A 19,119-nucleotide genomic window follows, 5' to 3' on the forward strand; every position below is an offset into this window, starting at 1 on the left:
ACAATTACATCATTTATCATGATATTAAAAGAACATATAAATAAATAAATGCACAGGCAATGAAAGATTAATATCACACAAGCATAACATTTAGTATAGTTTCATTTAGTATAGTTTAGATTATTAAACCAGAGTAATAAGATAGTATAGGTTTTAAGTGACATCAGAGCGTTCACTGTTACGGTAAATATAAAGTATGGTCCTTGTGCTATTAATATAACAAGAACACACTGCAAAATACAGCATTAATCTTCTATTTCGTAGTATTTCTAGATTGAAGCAACTGTGCCACGCAAAATTTGCTTATTTGTACCTTAAATAGCCCCTGTGTGTGGTGCCTGTGTCCGTTGTAAAGGCCAATTTGATTAAGATGAAAGCACACTGGACGCTGTGCCACTGAGGTCCGAATTGAATAAAGGCATATGAAATTTAACTTAGGATTAAATTATTATTTTAAAATATGCCATATATCAAGTTAACATGCATAGAGCTACAATAAATGTGTACAGACATATGGGGTATGACCGAGTGACAGATATAAATATAAGCAATATTTTTAAAATGTGCAATATAATAATATGTATGTTTATGCAGTTTTCTTCTTCTTTATTTTTCTTATTATTATTACATTTTTTTGTATATCATATTGTCTGGATCATAATAAAATATTGTGATATGTATTTGACAGTCCACCCCTACAGTGGATACTGTCCAGGTGCAAAGCTGAGTGACCAATACTGGTGTTGCCATGGACATCCAGATATACAGTCAACAGGTCTCATCCTGAGCAACTGCACATTTCCAGACATCCACACCACACACCACCTCACTTGCGTGTGCAGGTTAATGGCAGCCTGTGCACAAACAGTCCAGATCACTAAGGTAAACAATACGACTTTAATTACATCAAGTAGCAACAAGTGTAACAGAACCCGACAGCTATCAAACAAACCTCTCGCTGTATAAACAACCAGAGGATACCGAGCGCAAGCTGCTCCACAAACACACGCGCTCAGTGTAGAAATTAATGAGCACTGAAGTACAGAAGAGAAAAGAGGTTACCAAATGAGGAAAAAAACATCGAATCTTTGCTGAAACTAAATAAGTGTCTGCGCTTGTAAATTACATAGAGAGGCTGAGAAGAGCTTAAAAGGGCTTTGTGGGTTTAAAACCTCAACTCTTGCGCACCAGAGAACAGAATCAGGAATAAAAGAATGGAGAACACAACAGAGCCGAGGGAGTTCAATCTGTGTCCATCTGCTGTCTGTGCCACCACACCCCCCCGAGACACATCCGCTCTCCTTCTACACCATCCTACAGGTGTAAATGCTCAAAAGTAGCCCTTTATCCTCTAGCCGTCATACACAGCATGATGCAAACTGCTACTGGGCCACCATGACCAGGCCCTTCCATGAGCTTGCTGTTTCTCCACCACTTCCTTAACATTTCGAGCCCCAGCTACAACAGGCGTGATGGTTGGAAAAACGAAAAAAAAAAGGAGCTGATACAGATTTTGATCAGTTCTCTTCCAAAGACACTTTAACGTACAGGAAAAACACTACAAGAGCCGTATCTAAAGAAAGACAACTGTACTTTATATTACCATGTGAGTGATTTATGAAGTCTTTCAGAGCTCCAAAAAGTCATTGTTCCCATGAACAATCCATAATCTCACAGGGAAGTGATACACAGGACATAAATACAATGCCATGAGTGGCGACTGAAAAACGCCCGGCTACAGGGCCGAAGCTACTCCACACAGTGGGAAAATGTTCTCGAACTAGTTGCCACCCAGCTCTCACCATTATATAGCTCATAGATCAGACAGGCTGAGGAAGTAGTTTGAGGTTACCAGCAAACGAAGGCCACACAATGTTGGGAAATAGACATGGCTATTTTATTCGCTTGCTCCAATAACATGGGTGGTAGTGCTACGGCGCTGGCGACACGTTCCCCCTGCAAATCCCACGAGAGTTCCAGAGTAATAACTAGGCCAGAATCTGCTAGAAAAATGCTGCTACTACACCCGATACAGCAGAACACACATGATGTGAAAAAATGCCATGCCTTAACAAGCTGCCTGCCAAAACAATAGCACTGAAAAGCCTGTCTGCATCTCACCTTTCCTTCACCACACCTGATTAGTGCAGGGTCAACAAAAGAGCACACACCCTATCATCAGAAGAGGTCAAAGGACATCACTGACCTCACTGACCACCTGTGCATTAGCTCTCTAGGGTGACCTTAACAACATCCATCTGACGTCTCGGCAGATCATCTGCTCAGAGATCACATTAGATGGAGCATACTACTCTTTTTTTTTTATCTTTGAAGATCCATTAACTGGCTGACATGCAATGCTACCAGAACGGAAAAAGATCTTGCTCAGTTTTCCCTTAATATTGCTCATCAGGATCTGATATTTTAATCACCTCTGTTCTTTCTCCTGAACATCTGCTCATTAAGTACACCCAGTGATCTGGTGCTTGACCAATGACCAGCACATGTTTCGTTGTCTTCCTCACCCTTTGTTCAGTCCAGCGTGCCTGCCCCCATTGTTCCTCATCTGTTCCTCCCTACCCAATCCACACCGATGTCCATCCGCCAGCCCCTGTCCTAATCCACCACCTCCTCCCACCTTTCCACAACATGCTCCCTTTGATACCCCTCCTTTCTGGCTCAGACCCCTGTGGCTAAAGCAGCAGGTTGGCAGCTGGAGCAGTTGACCGTGTTGGCTCAGCTGCTAGCATACAAGACGTGAGCGAATCCCAGGTTTGCACGAGAACCACTCGGCGAGCTCTGTGCCATGCAGATTTCATTTTCCGATGTGTCGGCTAATTAATTAGGGCTTAATCTACCGATGGGTCAGCATTTAATGATCATGGTAACTGAGATGCTATGCAACCAAACGCAGCTTGTGTCTGTTTGCGTATCGCAAGTTATTGCTAGAAATAATTTCAGAAATGCCAGATACACTTAATCAATGGTTCTACAAAGAGAAAGACCAATCAAGCTGTCTAAATGTGGACTAGTCGCATGTCCACAGTTCTCATAACTACTAAATTAAGTAAGGAAGTTGGTAGCAGCAATCTCCTGGTACATAGTGCCAACAGGGACATGTGGGTGGCAGAGCACACTGACTCAGTGCTGCGGCTGATGTGGCTGCTGCAAAATCTAAGGGGAGGGGGAGCTGCCACTTATCCAATGCAGCTCCTGAACAAAAGCTGGGGGAAAAAAGACTATGTGAGGCTATTTGATTTTAGCTTTTAAGGTCCTTCCTTTTAAGCTGGAGCGGTAGTATAAGTGACGTAGGCAAAGGCAAAATGAGTGAACTAAGTGGATAATTTCTGTACAAGCCAACAGATTAAGTATCACAGAATGCATGCCAGGCTACTGGATTTTGAGGATGCCACTCGTGTAGCTCATCAACTATAATACTTATATATGACCTTATATATAAGGTCATAATGGATCTGCAGCCTATCCCTGAGATGGGAATGCGGCATGGATAACGCTCCGGTACGTTTCTGGGTTCCGTGAACACGCAGTCACATGCTCAAAACATGCCTACAGACCTGTGGTATGTTTTTGGAAAATGGGAGGAAATTGGACACCCATGTGGACAGAAAGAATAAACAAACTCCACACAGGATCTGAGCTCAGGATCGAACTGGGGACCCGGTAGCTACGAGACAGCGAGGCTAGCTTTGGCACCACCCAGCTATAATACTGAGAACAACATTCCACTCTGAACATTTATGGCTGAAATTACTGAGCTCACAGACAAAGTGGAATTTCCTTTAGAATTACTACATTTACTAAACTAAACCACATAATACTAACTAGAAGTCAATGAATGACCAAGGTGGCATTTTAATATGGTAAAAAGCCATTTCACCAGCCATGTGGCCAAGTTCAACATATCATATTTTCAACTTTGTCCTATTAATATTGAGAAACATATTTAAAAAAATCCCTATACTTTGAACTTCCTCTTCTTCAATCATAATCATTAGCTGATTACCCAACATCATCCAAACACGGCCTGCCCCCAAGTACGAAGACAGCTGACTAATGCTAATGACATCAATCTGAAATTTTGGTCTTCCAGGACATGTGAGTTATGAGTGACCTGAGAATGATTTGCCTTCACAACGTGCATCACCTCATCAACTCTGCATTACCAAAATGAGTGAGAGTCTCGTGAGCAGAGTGTGATTGCGCCATGCATTCCATCCATGCCGGCCTCGAGCACCGGATGCGGCTGACTAAGACGTCGCGCAAAGAACAATAGGCCTAGACCTGGGGATTGCCGCTTTAACTTTAGAGGAAGCATTACTACATAGTGAAAAATGCACACAGTGCCAAGCACAGATGGAGTACAACAATCAGAGAGGAAGCCAGTACAGGTGCCCCACAAAAACCAAGCACTTAATGCATTTCAGGACAACAGGAGGAAAAAAGACGTTACACCAGGAAACGTTGATGAATTTGCTGAAAAGTTTACCGCAGCTCTGACATCCCGTAGAACAGAGAGGGAGGAATAAATGTGTTAACAGCAATGTATTCATGAATACATGACAAAGATGACAAAAAATAGCCTTTTATATGTAGTATTAAGGTGTCGTTTGTAATAGTAAACATCTTCCATGTAACAAACATATGGGCTTTACAAAGAACATTTATCTGTACAAAAGTAGTATTTGGATCATTTAAAGTTTTTTTTTTAAAACATATAAGTAGTCTTTATTTGTCATGTATACATTACTGCACAGTGAAATTCTTTCTTCGCATATCCCATCCTTGGGGGTTGGGGTCAGAGCACAGGGTCAGCCATGATACAGCGCCCCTGGAGCAGGGAGGGTTGAGGGTCTTGCTCAGGGGCCCAACAGTGGCAGCTTGGTGGTGCTGGGGCCTGAACTCCGATCTTCTGATCAACAACCCAGAGCCTTAACCACTTAAACCACCACCACCAAAATATACTAGCACTAGCACTTGTGTCAAAACATTACACTCAAGCACACATTGCATCCACAACTCTTAAACCTAGAGCATGCGTAAAGCTGCAATGCCATTTTTTCATTTAATAAATTTCAGAGCAATACAGATGAAGTGCAACCACCACCAAAGTCGTGTTAGCTGCAATAGTTATTATTCATCTATTATTATTATTAAGCCTAAATGGGTTAAACAGGTTTATCTGAAGCCTTAAAGACAAGCATATATACACATACACCGATCAGGCATAACATTATGAGCAGTGAGAGGTGACGTGAATAACACTGATGATCTCCTCATCATGGCACCTGTTAGTGGGTGGGATATATTAGGCAGCAAGTGGACATTTTGTTCTCAAAGTTGATTTGTCAGAAGCAGGAAAAATGGGCAAGCGTAACGATTTGAGCGAGTTTGACCAAGGGTCAAATTATGATGGCTAGATGATTGGATCAGAGCATGGTTTGCAGTGGTCAGTGTCTAAAAAATGTGGTCCAAGGAAGCAACAGTGCTGAACCAGCGACAGGGTCATGGGTGGCCAAGGCTCACTGATGCACGTATATATGATGCATATATATATATATATATATATATATATATACACACTCTAATTGAATTCAAATACGATTGTACTCAACCATAATAATAACTTAATACATATGTCCACTTTATATTAATATACTGCTCCTAGGTTGTAGATTAAACCTATTGAATCTACGGTGTGTTTTGGAGTAACAGTTCACAGTAATAGTAATAAACACGTCGTTGATTAAAATCTATTTGATTACACAGTTGTGCTCTGATCATACCGAGGTGTGAGGGATATACATGTTTTTGGATGCTAACTAGCTAGCTTGTTTATGAATCTTGTACATTACAGAACAAGGGAGAAAGGGATTCCCTCTGTAGCCTGTTAGCACGCTGCTAGCCAAGCTAAAGCTCAAGGTGTCTTTTTATTCATTTCCAGCGACACGTTTCCGACACAGACACTGCGCAAAATCAAGCGTTAGATAAAATGACTTTTTTTTTAGCACAAGGACATGTTTAAACACAGCAGTGACATGGAGAAATGGGGGGGGGGTTGCTGGGCTGCTAGCGGGAAAATGAGTGGAGTCTGACAGATGACAGCGTGCGAGTGAGCTTTATTTCCGACTCACCTGGCTATAATGCACCGTGAACGGTTTCAGATAATTCGAGCTGATGCACGGAACCACCTGAATGTTATTAATCTGCTCCATGGCTCACACACACATCCACACACACACAAACGCGCACACACACACATGCACGAGCACACTTCCTCACCGGTGTGTGTGTCTCAAAACAGACAGCAGAACCGCAGCCCTACTCTGGCTAAATGTAATTTCTACGGAAGCCGGTGAAGTACATAATAACAGCGTCTGTAATTTGCTTGCGTGTGTCGTGCTGATTGTGTGAGAATTTGCAAACCGAACGCACAAATAAAGGGTGTAATGGTAAACTTTTCTTTAACCAGTTCCCTTAAAAGGAAGTGGAGGGGGAAAAAAAGCGGAGCAGGTTTTTTTTTCCCGCCCCGGAGTGCAACCAGAGGCACATTTGGCGCGCGCAACATGTCAGGCGCGCGAGCGAAGCACCGTACGGCTCGTGCCTTCAGCGCCCCGCCCTCTCTCCCGCCAATATTAAATACACGTCTTTTAGGTGTCACATCACACCATCACCTGAGTAATGTTAATGCATGCTCACGTTTTATTCCCCCCCATCACCTAAGTCACATAAGCTTGTCAGTGCTGGAGAACGTTTGGTCCTCATTAGTAAAGAGATTTGTGTGAATTGTTGGAAGAAATCCAAAGGGCAGGGTTGAATATGTGCTGACATAAATGCCATAATACTCAACTCTTTACACTCCTTAACTAATGCTTCCTTGAAGGACATTTAGGTTGTAATACAGGAAGAGTCTACCAACTTATGATCAGATTCATGATTTTATTTTAGTTTTTCCGAACGGCAATGGATTTCCTATGGAAAGCCATCTTTGAGTCTTTCCGAAGGTTTTCAACAGATCTAGGCTCTGACTGAATCATTCCAATGCTTCTTGTTCTTCTTCTTCTGACTCGGATTCATGTTTCGAAGGTGAAATTTCCTCTTGGTTTGTGAATTGAAGCTCTCCATGATCTATCTTTACTAGCACCTCGGTCCCAGCTGAGGAGAAGCAGTCTCATAGCATGCTGCTGCCACCACCATGCTTTACTGTGGCTATAGTGTTGTTTGTGTGAGGAGCCGTCTTGTTTAATCACCAAACATTTCTCAAAGAATTATGTCCAAAACTTTTACCATGGTCTCATCAGACTATAAAACATTTGTCTCGTTCAGGCAGCTTGTATGTTTTTTTGTTTTGTTTTGTTTTGTTTGGTCTTGAGTCTAGCCACCCTATGTCACCTTCGTAGTCCGGCAGTGGTGGGCTGTCAGGGCCAGCAAGGCCTTCTCTGCTGGCCTAAACAGCAATGATCTGAATCACTGACTTGCATTTTAATTTATTTAATATATTTTTCCATGAATGTGTATTAAATTATTCCCAATAGTCTATTCTCTACATTTCATAACTTTTCTCTTGGTTGCGTTGCTTCCATTAGTGTATATTTATGATAAGAGTATTTATCCAATCATATTTCAGCCAGTGGCTGACATCATGTGTTGCCAGGGTGAAAGAAATCTGCCTTAAGGCCTTTAGAATCAATAGTGCAGGCGCCCGTAGCTTAAAATAAGTGGCAATGAAATTGTTACATTAACCAATCAGATTTCGAGTTGGCGTCACTGGGGCCGTCTAGCAGGCATACGATTACATCAGCAATTTCCCGTCCTTTGATTGGATAATTGGAGTAGTCAGAGGCAGCGAACCGCACAAACTAAATAAAATATATATATTTTAGCTCACAATGGCTGACCGAGGAGAAGAAATCGATTTGGTCGCAGACATCCTTACAAATGCATTTTCAAGGCGGACTGTAATAAAATTGATTATTCCTTGTGAGGTGTGAAATACTGTAGTCTAATTTCTTTTTTACTTTGCTATTTAACGGTTGATTAGTATCTATTGCCGTGGCATCATAATGATGGTATAGAGGTGGATTAATTCAGGAAGGACACCAGTGAAGGCCTAGGGGTGAAATGCACGGTCCGCCACTGTAGTCCGGATATGTGAAAAACATGAGAAAGTGTTGTCACATGAAGCAATTGTGACCAGTAGAATATTTCTGCTGCTCCTGTAATGTTGCTGGAAGGAACATTACTTAGGAACATTAAGCTGCTCTTGGCAGCTTCCTGATACGTTTTCATCTGAAAGCTTTGTCGATTTTGTAGGCATCCTGTGCTTGGTGATGTCAGTGTGGTGCCCTGTTTTCTTGTTGATGATGGCTTTATAGTGTTTCATGGTACATCTAAGGTTTTGGCAATTGTTTTATATCCTGATTGGTGCATTTCACCAATGAGATCACATACATGCTTAGAAAGCTGTTTATGGAATATGGCTGCTGCAGTTGGATGAAAACAAGATGTCAAGAAAAATCCTGCAAAAACAGCAGATTTTTATTTGGGGTTAATCAAAATTACAAAAATTACTGATGAAAACTGTATGATACAATTGGATACTTAATTCTGAGCAAAGTCACATGCACTTGTACAACTAGATTATTTTTTTAAGTTAACAATTTTTTTCTTTTTGTTCCATTTTTTTTACAGACTTATTCATTTAATAGATTATATTTTATTATAAACTTTCCTTGACTCTTCTTTCTATTTTGATTCATTTATTTATGTATTATCAGCCTGAAAAATACAAAATATAAAGTTTGACTGTGAATGTCAAGTTTTTAGTTTATTTAGACAGCTCTGGCTTTTCTAAAAGAGTTGAGATAAGCTATGTCATGGTGAATCCAGGATTCTTATCTGACCATATGCCCTGCACTACATCAAAACCAGCTGAAGAAGCTTAGCTACTCTTTGTCACGCTATGCATACTGAGGAATCTCTGATTCATTCACCTTTTACATTTTCTCCCTTATTCCTGTTCAGCCTCCCTGAACATTGCCTTGCCAAACACATGTTTTGGTTTCCACATGTTAAATGCAGTCTTCCTCTGAAGCACACTATGGTTTAATGTATGAAGAAAAAAAAAATAGCTGTTATGCCACACCAAGACACTTCATCTTCTTGTCCCTTTGAGGAAGAGCTGAAAATAGGTTTAACTGGCCCAGTTTCTGCCAGAGAACATTCAAGGTAGAAATCAAAATGAAATTAATGATGCATTTGGTACACTTTTTAGCCTGAAGGTGGAATTGTACGAAACCCCAGAATATGAGTTCTAATATAAAAGGTTGGATGATGATGATGATGTTTTGCTTACTCTGAAATCCTTTCCATCCATCTTTTGCAGATTTCCACTATGTTGTCATTTTCTGTTTTCTCTAGAGTTTACACAGAATGGTGCAAAGAAACATCATGTGAGCTCAAGGTCTGTGGGCTGAATCACCTTGTAGATGAGAAAGACTGGTCAAACCAATCTGACCATTTTTCTCTTACCTCTCTTTTCAACTATGCATTTTCACCCTCGGCTGTTGTATGAGTTGTTCCTAACAAATTGGACACTGAGTATCTTATCAGCTAGTACCACAATGCTACAGCACCTGGATTCTTTCCCATACAATTTTTGGGTTCTTTAAATTCCCTTTTATGAGATAAATTTGTGTTACATTTCTGACCACATTAAGTGCTGTTTCAAGATATCAGTCTCTGAATCAGTACACTTGTTAAAAAACAGGTCACAATACACTAGGTCTACACATTACTCTCCCTATCCTGCTCACTTAATAATGGCCAGCTCCCAGTTTTAACTCTGTAGATTTTCTTTCCCACACAAACTGTTCCACCCATCCTCCAACACACCACGGCTCTCTCAGCTGCAAGCAAGAGCTCATTTAATCCAAATGAGATCTTTTGACGAACACTGAATGAAAATGGCTTGTTAAGGAAGGAAATTAACTTGGTAGGGACCCTTGGGTGTGCCACTTTCCCCCACATATTAGAGCTGACATAATATTGCATGGCACAGTTTTTGGGTTTGCCTATAATTATACTAATTACACCAGTCTCAACATTCAGCAGCATGAACTGAGGACATATAGAGGTGTTGAGTGGAGGGGAAGGTGTGGCGCTGCCAGGATGCCCAGCCTTGGGTGAAAAGAGATGATGTCACTCAGACTGCAGTATAGCATTCTGTCCCAAACATTCCCTAGGCCACAATCTTCTTTGGCCAGTTTCCTTTTCAGCTAACTGAGACTCCCACCCTCCATACACAAGCAGGATGTAACACTTTTGCCCACTGATTTACATCTAAATAAACACTACAGAATGAAACAATGTGCATCTGGAAGGGAACATTGGCTTTTCTTCTCCGCCCAGTCAATTGATATTTGCCCGATTAGCCCAGACTGTAGGCTCCGATAAGCGCTATGGGAGGGGAACACTGACCCTGAAGGCTGAATAGTTCTGGACATACAGAAGGGTCCATGGTGTTCTCACAGAGGTCAAGGATAAAATGAGAAGGAAAGCAGGAGGACCCTACAGTGATGTAGCGCATATATGTAGCAACATGGACAGCTCAAACCTCTGACACCGTTGTACCGTTGGCACTTATTATACCTGACAATTTTGGTCTAGGTCTGGTGAATATTGTTTCCAGCTGAACAACTTCCAAGAAATCGTCAAAGAAAGATTTGAGAGAGAGCACAAAACATAGAATTCTACAGTATATGCATTTTTTATATAAGCGGACTGTAGGGTTTGTTTGAAAAAGACATAAGAAAATTATTAATCAAGTGGGTATCATACACAAGTATTAATACAGTCATCTAGCTTACAGTGTAGCAGTGAAATAACTTTCTTCGATACAGCAGGTGCTTTTGCCAGGTTTCAGGATGAAAATCCAGCCACAGCTACATCATAGTTACACACTGGAAATGGGAGATGCGTTTCTTTTCCCTCAGCCTTTGTGTGAAATCCCACAAGGTCATCTTGATGCACATACATTTATGATGGAAAGACTCCACAAACCGCCTTTCCCAATTTTTACACTATACCTTACAGTAAAAATGGTTCTGTACATGTTATCTGCATCTGTTTTGTAGAAATGTTTTAGATTGAAATTTGATTATTTGCTATAAACCAGTGTAATGGTGGTAGTGGAGTATTTTTAAACTAGCCCTGTGGCAATACTGTTATTACCTGTCCTGTTCACTGCTCACTGCAATGAGAATGTTCATATAGGAAGCATGGTGCAGTGTAGGTAAAGCTCCCATATGAAGCTGGTTAAGAAAATGGCAAATGCATTCAAAGCTTTTAAGTAATGCTCTTAAGAGTTTAAAATATAAATTCCTTCAGTTTGTGTAAAGCTTCATTATTATTCTAAAATAGAAGATTTTTTGTGAACTGCTGACAATATGTCTCCTAAATTCAAAATATAGCTATTGTTATTTCGAGTGTATATTTAAAGGAAATGACAAAATAACCCAACATCATGCAGTATTTGCAGAGCTTTAATAACTCAAATAAAACAAAATGCAAATAATTTGTGTTCATGCTTTGGCTAAATCACATTAAGAAATCAGTATTTGGTGGAATAACCCCGATCTGCATGTGTTTTGGCTCCATGATCTCCACCAGTTTTTCACATTGCTGTTGGGGAACTTTATACCACTCTTTTTGCAAAAAAGCAAACAGCTCAGCTTTGCTTGATGGTTTGTGACCATCCATCTTCCTCTTGATGACATTCCAGAGGTTTTCAATAGGATTCAAATCTGGAGATTGGGGAAGTGGTCTCTTATTTTATTCCAGAGCTGTATTTGCTGCCCCAAAACATGCTGATATGTGGACTGTTGACTGTTGAAGTTAAATAAGTGTGCAAGTGTGTAATGTGGACTTATACACAGTGTAACACTGCCTTTTGCTTAGTATTGCAGTATTAAAAGTTATATTAGGCTAACAGATAGAAATATATAAACAAATTGGTGATGTATGAAATTATAGTGCTTACATCAGTACCACAAGACTACTACTATTTATATATATTTGTCCTGGAAAATGTTTCTGGAGTATGCAACTTCAATTGGATAGTGAGTTAACCTAGCTCTGATTGTTACAGCTATGTTCTTATGAGTGTTGCCCTTTATTGTATAAGATATATTACGTTTTTTTAAACCACCGACATGGACACTAAAATATGTAAAATGGAAATACATATATAACTACCCAACAGAAGAAGAGTGATTTTAAACAGGGCCTTACTATGCATGTGTTATCTTAGAAAAGAGTCAGTATAATGTCACCAAGTGGATCAAACGTTGACTCAAAGACTCTCCTTGGTCTCCGATATCCACTAAAGGTGAATGAAAAATAGCCCTGAGATCATAGCGCCCAATTATCTGCAGGCCTCCCCATAAGACCTCCCCAAATCTTATCTTAAACATTGTTTTAGCTATGGGATCCCAGCAGAAGGCTAAGCTTGGACTCATGTGAACATCCCAAGGCGATACTGTCCATCCACCCATCCTGTCATTTCATATTAGCCTCCATGGTGCTACAATGCAAGCCAGACCACAGTAGGCCCTTCACATCCCAGGGCATCACTAAGACATTCCCCTGTCTTCTCTGTCTTTTTGTAGTCCTGTCTTTTTCCCTGTCTTTTATGGTAGTTTACTCACCATGAGCTTATCAGTCAGGGTCAAGCAGGGATTTGGCCACGTCCATGGATAAGAGAAAGAAGGCCTCTGGGAATGCACTTAGCTGAGGTGCCTGCTGCGTTTCTGTTAGCGCTCCCATGGTGTCCAACTTGACATGACATCCTTAGAAGACCAAGGTCTCGACAGCCAGTCGCCGTGTCAAGATGTGAGCAAATGAGGTCAAAAAATATCATACCACTTTCAGACACTTAACTGTCTCCATGCAGTGTTTGCTTAAAGCTGAGTTTTACAGGGGCAGTGATTCAAGGAATAAGGATTGACCTCAAATTATAATAATAAAAAAACTGGTTTACATCCTTTTGAAAGACTTCTTTTAGTAATTCATTCATATAATTTCATTAGTAATGAATCTTCTGTGTAATAGCAATGTCAGTAGGTGCGTTTACATGGACACTTTTTAATCAGAACGGACTGAATTCAATCAGATTGACGAATCCGATCGCAGCGTTTACATGAACGCGATATAAAGTAATCAGATTGTTATGCACGTTTACATGACACATGATTAGAATCGGATTAGATCTTTTGACATGCGCACAGTCCACGAAAACAGGATTCCTGCCGTTTTGCTTAGCGCCCACCATTTTACCTACGACAACATCCGTATGTCCTGCGTCATTCTTGCGTCATTGCACACGCGCAGAACTTTCCAGGAACATATTCCATCCGATTAAGTGTTTACATGTCCTCTCAATCGGAGTAAAAATGGTTTAAACCACCCCTTACCATTCGATTGAAATTTTAATCGGATGTGGCAAATTCCATCCGATTGACGTGTTTACATGACACTTTTGTAATCTGATTGTGCTTCTAGTCCTGTTACGATTGGATTACAAGTGTCCATGTAAACGCACCTAGTGACTCTCAGTGAAACATATGCAAAATATTTAACATTTATTAGAGAACTAGAAATGAATCATGATAAATCTACAAAACATATAATGATACAATACCCTATGGGGCAATGTTGGCTTTGCCAAAGCATTATGTTGGCATCACTTCTGTAGTTCTGTAGTTTATAGTAAACAACGAAAAGGTTTTCAAGGCATTAAGTGTAAATATTGTTCTATGTATATGATATGATGCAGGCAGGTGTGGGGTGTGCAGCAGTGGGCAGGATAAAAAGTGCAATTGCCTGTCACATCAAATGAGGTCCTATCCCTCCTCTGTTTTCAGGTAGGGCCTAAATAATGGCAACCTGATCCGTGTGGAACTCACCTCTTGTGAATAGGCCTTCAAAGCGGCAGGCCTGTTGTCCATCCAAGGCCTTTGTAATGGAAACCTCTGCTGTTATTTTTTCCCTCACATTTTCAGGCAGAGCTATTATTGTTCTCCCAGTCGCGGATGTGTTACCTAGACAAGGGTAGAAATTCTCCCTTTCGCCTCTTTATTAGGCACAAGAATGGTTACTACTCCACCCAGGCCCTGTTCTGTCTCAAGGTACTGACTCCCATTCAACTCATCAAGAACCAAATAGAAATTAGATAGAGTGCTGCTAGGAACCCAGGAAAAATTATGTATCGCCAGTGCTTACTTGGGTGCCGTCATAATGGTGTACATGATATTTTTGGTGAAAGAGAGACGTTTCAGACAGAAGTGCCAACAGTCAATGAGGATTAAAGGACCGCTGAGCTGACAATCCCATTGAACTTTGATCTCTCTCTTAGTTTACTCTGAGACAGCTGCCCTCTCTTTCTGCTATACCAAGCCACTGTTTTGACTGCCTTGAAAGTCTTTTTTTTTTTTTTTGCACATGACCCTGCATAGATATGCAGCCATGGTCACTCAAACTGCTGGTGCAGTTAGGTCAGGGCATAAATGGACGGTAGGCTTCATTCTTTGAAGCGTGTATGTGTGTTGAGTGGTGGCTTGTGTCCTGCATCACCATGGGAATGCACGTTCCCCTGCTAATTACTTGCTTGAATGGGTCTACAGAGACACTGTTAATGACACGTAACCCAATCTCCAAAAGCTGAGCTCCTCCATGGAGGGTGCAGTCTGCATACATGGCGGGAAGGGGCATAATGAGGAGGAGGAGGAGGAGGAAGATGAGAGTGGAAAAGAAGACCTGTAAAAGAAGCATAGTATATAGTAGGTTATGTGACATGCTAAACCAACTGTTCAAGCGTAGAGGAATGACAGAGTCATGTGAGACCTGTCTCTAATTCCAGAGTCCATTATGTGCCCAAGTTAGGTTTGAGGGGTTGGTGGGGAGGGTAGAGAGTTTCGTAGAAATGTAATCATATAAAGGGTTAGTGAATAGTGCTGTATATGAAGGGGGTTTGGGGACAATGACACAGGGGCCTCACATGCAGCTGGTCTCATTAACTGCAGCCTAGGAATAATAATTACTGCTTTTGTCAAGGCGGTGGTATGTTAATGACACACTCTACCAAAGTCATGTGATCGACTGCAGATGAAGAGTTCTACATGCACAAAGTCAGCACAGGCACAGCACAAATGTCATCAGCTTGCAGTGAATCTTGCCAAGGAGGTCACCATAAGACAACAGCTTGAGTTTCTACTCTTGGGTTCCATCTGGGACAGTCTTCATGCTCTTCCACAAGCCAGTTGTTTCTTCTCAGCCATTTTAGACTGTTGTGTTCATTAACCAAACAAGTTTTGAAAGACACAGGGATAATCTAGGTAACAGATCTACTGTTAATCACTAAGGAATTAGATTCATTAGTAGTGTGAAATAAGAGGTTCACACCTTTGTTGATCTTTCAGCTTTCATTTTCACCTTGAGCTGAGAGAGAGAAAACGTCCCCTTGAGCTATGAAATATCTATATAAGCTAAAAATGGAAGAAAACGACAGCAAATCCACATATATTAGAGGATGAGGGTGGTAGCATCAGGTGTTGAACTATAAGGGTGTGCAAATTAATAAACACAAATGAACACAGGGGACCATTGGGGATGTCACAGCCTTTTGAATTTAATTCATGTGGGAAAATTGGTTTGTTTTTTTCATAGTGAACTATGATCATTTTTTAGTTTTTCCTTTGGGTTTGAGGAACAATACTCATAAAGCAACTGGTCATTTAAAAAACCTGATGTTTGGCCTAAACACAGTCATTCCAGGCATTTACAGTAAATCCACATGGCCCAGTGTCTCAGCACTAAAGAGGAAACTGTGCCGTTTTGCCATGCTGAGGTTGACAGCTGAGACTCATGGACAACAAGAAAAAAGGTGACCTTGTGACCTTTGATGAATATTTTTTCTGCCCTTTTAGGCTCTTAAATCTATTATAATTATGCAACAAAAACCTTTGCAAAAACTTCATTACATACACAAATGTTATTTGCTCTAAAAAAAAAAAAAAAAAAAACCCACACACCTCTACATTTTTTCCAACCATTCCCAGGAATAATTCTTTGGTATAGCGGCACAGAAACCTTCATGAGATGCCAAAAATGCAACAATCCACCAGTCTGGACAGCCGCAGTCACAAGGCCTTGATAAAAGCACAATGTGGCCAAGGTCTTTTCTACAAGTCAGGCCATTTGGTCAGGCTGTGATTCCCGAGCTCTCCCATGGGTGCATACAGTATGCCAGTGCTCGAACGGCCATAAATAAAGGCCAGGGGTTTCGGATAACTCTCTTGGGAGCTCCCTCTCTTCCTGTGCCACCCGCTTCAGAAGGGCAATATTATTCTGCCCCTAGGCCTAAAGAATGACTCCATTGTGATGGAAGCAGAATGCAGCCTTCCTCTGAGCCCACTTTACAGCCGCCCGTGCTTTATTTAAACAGGGATACCATTATCTGATCTCAACTGTACGTGCCCCTGCTGTCAGCTGCCAGCACGGTACGCCATCCTTGATAAGGGTGGCGCTCTAGGCAAACACGGCACAGTGCTAGGGCCGGGTGGCCAGAAGGAAGTGTCAACAAAGAGCAGGGTATTAAAAAACACTCAACATGTTTGATCGTTTCCCATGGCAATGTTTCTGGTGTTCCAGAAAAATGGCTGCTGTCATCCTTTAGAAATCAAATGATTCTGTCAGTGGCTAGCATTCTTTATTGTTGTATTGTGTGCAATATTATTCACTAAGAACAGTAACATGTAGCAGGGCAGGACAATGGCTAAAACTTTGAAATATGTATTTTGCATTAAATGTACATTTTTTCAAAAGCTTCAATTTGTATTAAAAATAAGTAACAAAGCATAGCAAAGCATGCTATTATCAGATCAACACAAAGATGACAAATTATTAATTAACTTATTATTAAATATCCATTTTAATAAAATCATTAATGTTTTTTTTGCCATTTACATCTACAATTATACAACAAAATACATTTTGGACATTGTAGAATGTCCATGAGACGAGTTCCTGCTATCAACATATAGCAGCTTTTGTCTCCTCAAAGCACAAGCACTGCAGCTTATGTTACTGAGAAACTGGAAAAAGAAAAAGTCCTGTCCTGGAGACTCTCCAGTGACGGAAAACTTGTTACAAACCCCTGACACTAGAGACTCCTTCCATAAATGTTAAACAAACAGAAACAAACATCTCCTTATTGAAAACATATATGAAAAATGATAAACTTTTCTTACTCATAGTTTACTGCATGTAGATTGTCCACTTTGTAAGGCTCTGTGAATGAGTTGTTACTATAGAAACAATAACCACTTCATGTAAAACTATCAACAGCAATTATTATTATCCATGTTATCCTCTGTGTTATAATTGTGTTGTTATAGAAAACTAATTAACAGCTTCTGACCAATCAGAGTTTAACAGCACTGTGGAGTAATTCAGCTTGATCTAGAGAACATGACTTATCTATGACTGTCTTACGAGTAATGCCTGTATGTTTTGCACCCTGGGGCTAGAATTGAAATCTTTTGTGCAAGCCTGGGTAGGTTTCCTATACACCATCACACCTGTGTGTGCCCACAAGTCAGTAAGGGGTCAGACTGCCTGCCCATGCCTGTCTAACATTCTTTATACAATCGAGCTACAGCAATGATAATCCCAAAAGGAATGACTTTGTAAAGGAGGGATCGACCTTAATCAAAGTCAACTGCTTTTAGTTTCTAAGGAGCATGCACACACTTGCATTGAGCTAAGCAAAAGAACCTCAAGCTACTTTTCTTCATAATGAAAAACACCCCGAATTTATTGTTATAGCTAATTCAAAAACTAGGCTGTGCATTTTTCATAACCTATGGGCACACTGGAAGTATTTTAAATAATAATCTATGAAATCTGATACTAAGGTGTTAATAGTTTGGAATGAAAAATACAGTGCCTGGCCATGATCATGAGTGGTCATTGCTGTATCTTTTTTGTGGGTTATACAGTAATACACGGATGCAACACCGTGATGACTATGTGTGTGGTGTCTCAACTGATTTGTAACATCTTCCTCCTTTTTCTTTGTTTTGCTTCTTTACAAGGAGTGAACTGCTGACCCCTGACCTTGCTATGGCTTGTTGAGGAGTGAAAGGATGAAACAGTGTGTCAAACCAAAGGAGTCTGGGAGACAGAAGGAGAATCATCACTGCAAAATTGTCAGGAATTTGTAAGAGCAATTTAATAGCAGTGCATCTGAGGGAAGGAGGTGGGGGTCAGGGGGTGTGGATAAGTTTCTTGGTGAATAAGCGTTTCCACGCTGTGAGAAAAAAAAAAAAAAACAGGGATAAGTGAATGATTTCACGTAAGCACAGGACAGAACGGCAGGAGACTGCCCATGCTTTTGTATGTTGAGGAAGAGAAAGGGGAGGTGTCTGACATATCTAAAAGGTGTGCAAGTGTGGGCAGCTGGTAGGATGTGTTCGCTCATGCCATCTTAGGTGCTGAAGGGAAGAAGGGAGGGGAAAGAGTACGGTGAAGCGGAACTCTCTTCACTCCAAGGATTAGCTCTGAGAGAACTGACGAGCCTTAATCCTCCGGCACGTTCCGTTCGAAGAGTGCCTGCACCTAACAAAGGTGCACCACAGCAACCTGGAATAATCATTAACAAGCCCATCTGTCAGTCACAAGGTGGAGCACCAGGGGAGGGTGTGTCAAAGGATTTTTAGTATCTGAAAAGGAAAAATCCATGTGGAAAAGATTCAGAAAGTGGTTCATAAAGGTTTTTAGTCAAATGAACCCTATGTTCATATTAACGTCAACATGATACAGCATACGGACCATGAGGGTCTGCTTAAGATATACAAACTGTTTATCCTCTCATTGTACATTGGAGCATAACATATTAACCACAGACTAATGCCTGTACGATGTCTGTAGAAATGAGTCACTTTGAAGAATATTGCATAATTCGGAATTATTTCAGTTATTAAGTCAATAAGTAACTGTGAATTTCCAACACAGTCACACCCAAATATAATCATCCTTGATCCA

General features: G+C 40.7%; 1 protein-coding gene across 1 annotated transcript in view; it reads right to left on the reverse strand.

Moving 5' to 3' along the window:
- The window catches only part of nudt14 (nudix (nucleoside diphosphate linked moiety X)-type motif 14), a 28,062-nt gene extending 21,715 nt beyond the window's left edge, over window positions 1-6,347 (reverse strand). Inside the window, exon 1 of the mRNA XM_058379539.1 lies at window positions 6,153-6,347. Within this exon, the coding sequence (XP_058235522.1) occupies window positions 6,153-6,233 (81 nt within the window). The 5' untranslated portion in view covers window positions 6,234-6,347. The remainder of the gene's footprint in view (window positions 1-6,152) is intronic.
- Between the last annotated feature and the right edge of the window lie 12,772 nt (window positions 6,348-19,119).

The sequence above is a fragment of the Hemibagrus wyckioides genome, linkage group LG25 (genome assembly GCF_019097595.1).
Source record: "Hemibagrus wyckioides isolate EC202008001 linkage group LG25, SWU_Hwy_1.0, whole genome shotgun sequence".
In the NCBI taxonomy this organism is placed as follows: Eukaryota; Metazoa; Chordata; class Actinopteri; order Siluriformes; family Bagridae; genus Hemibagrus; species Hemibagrus wyckioides.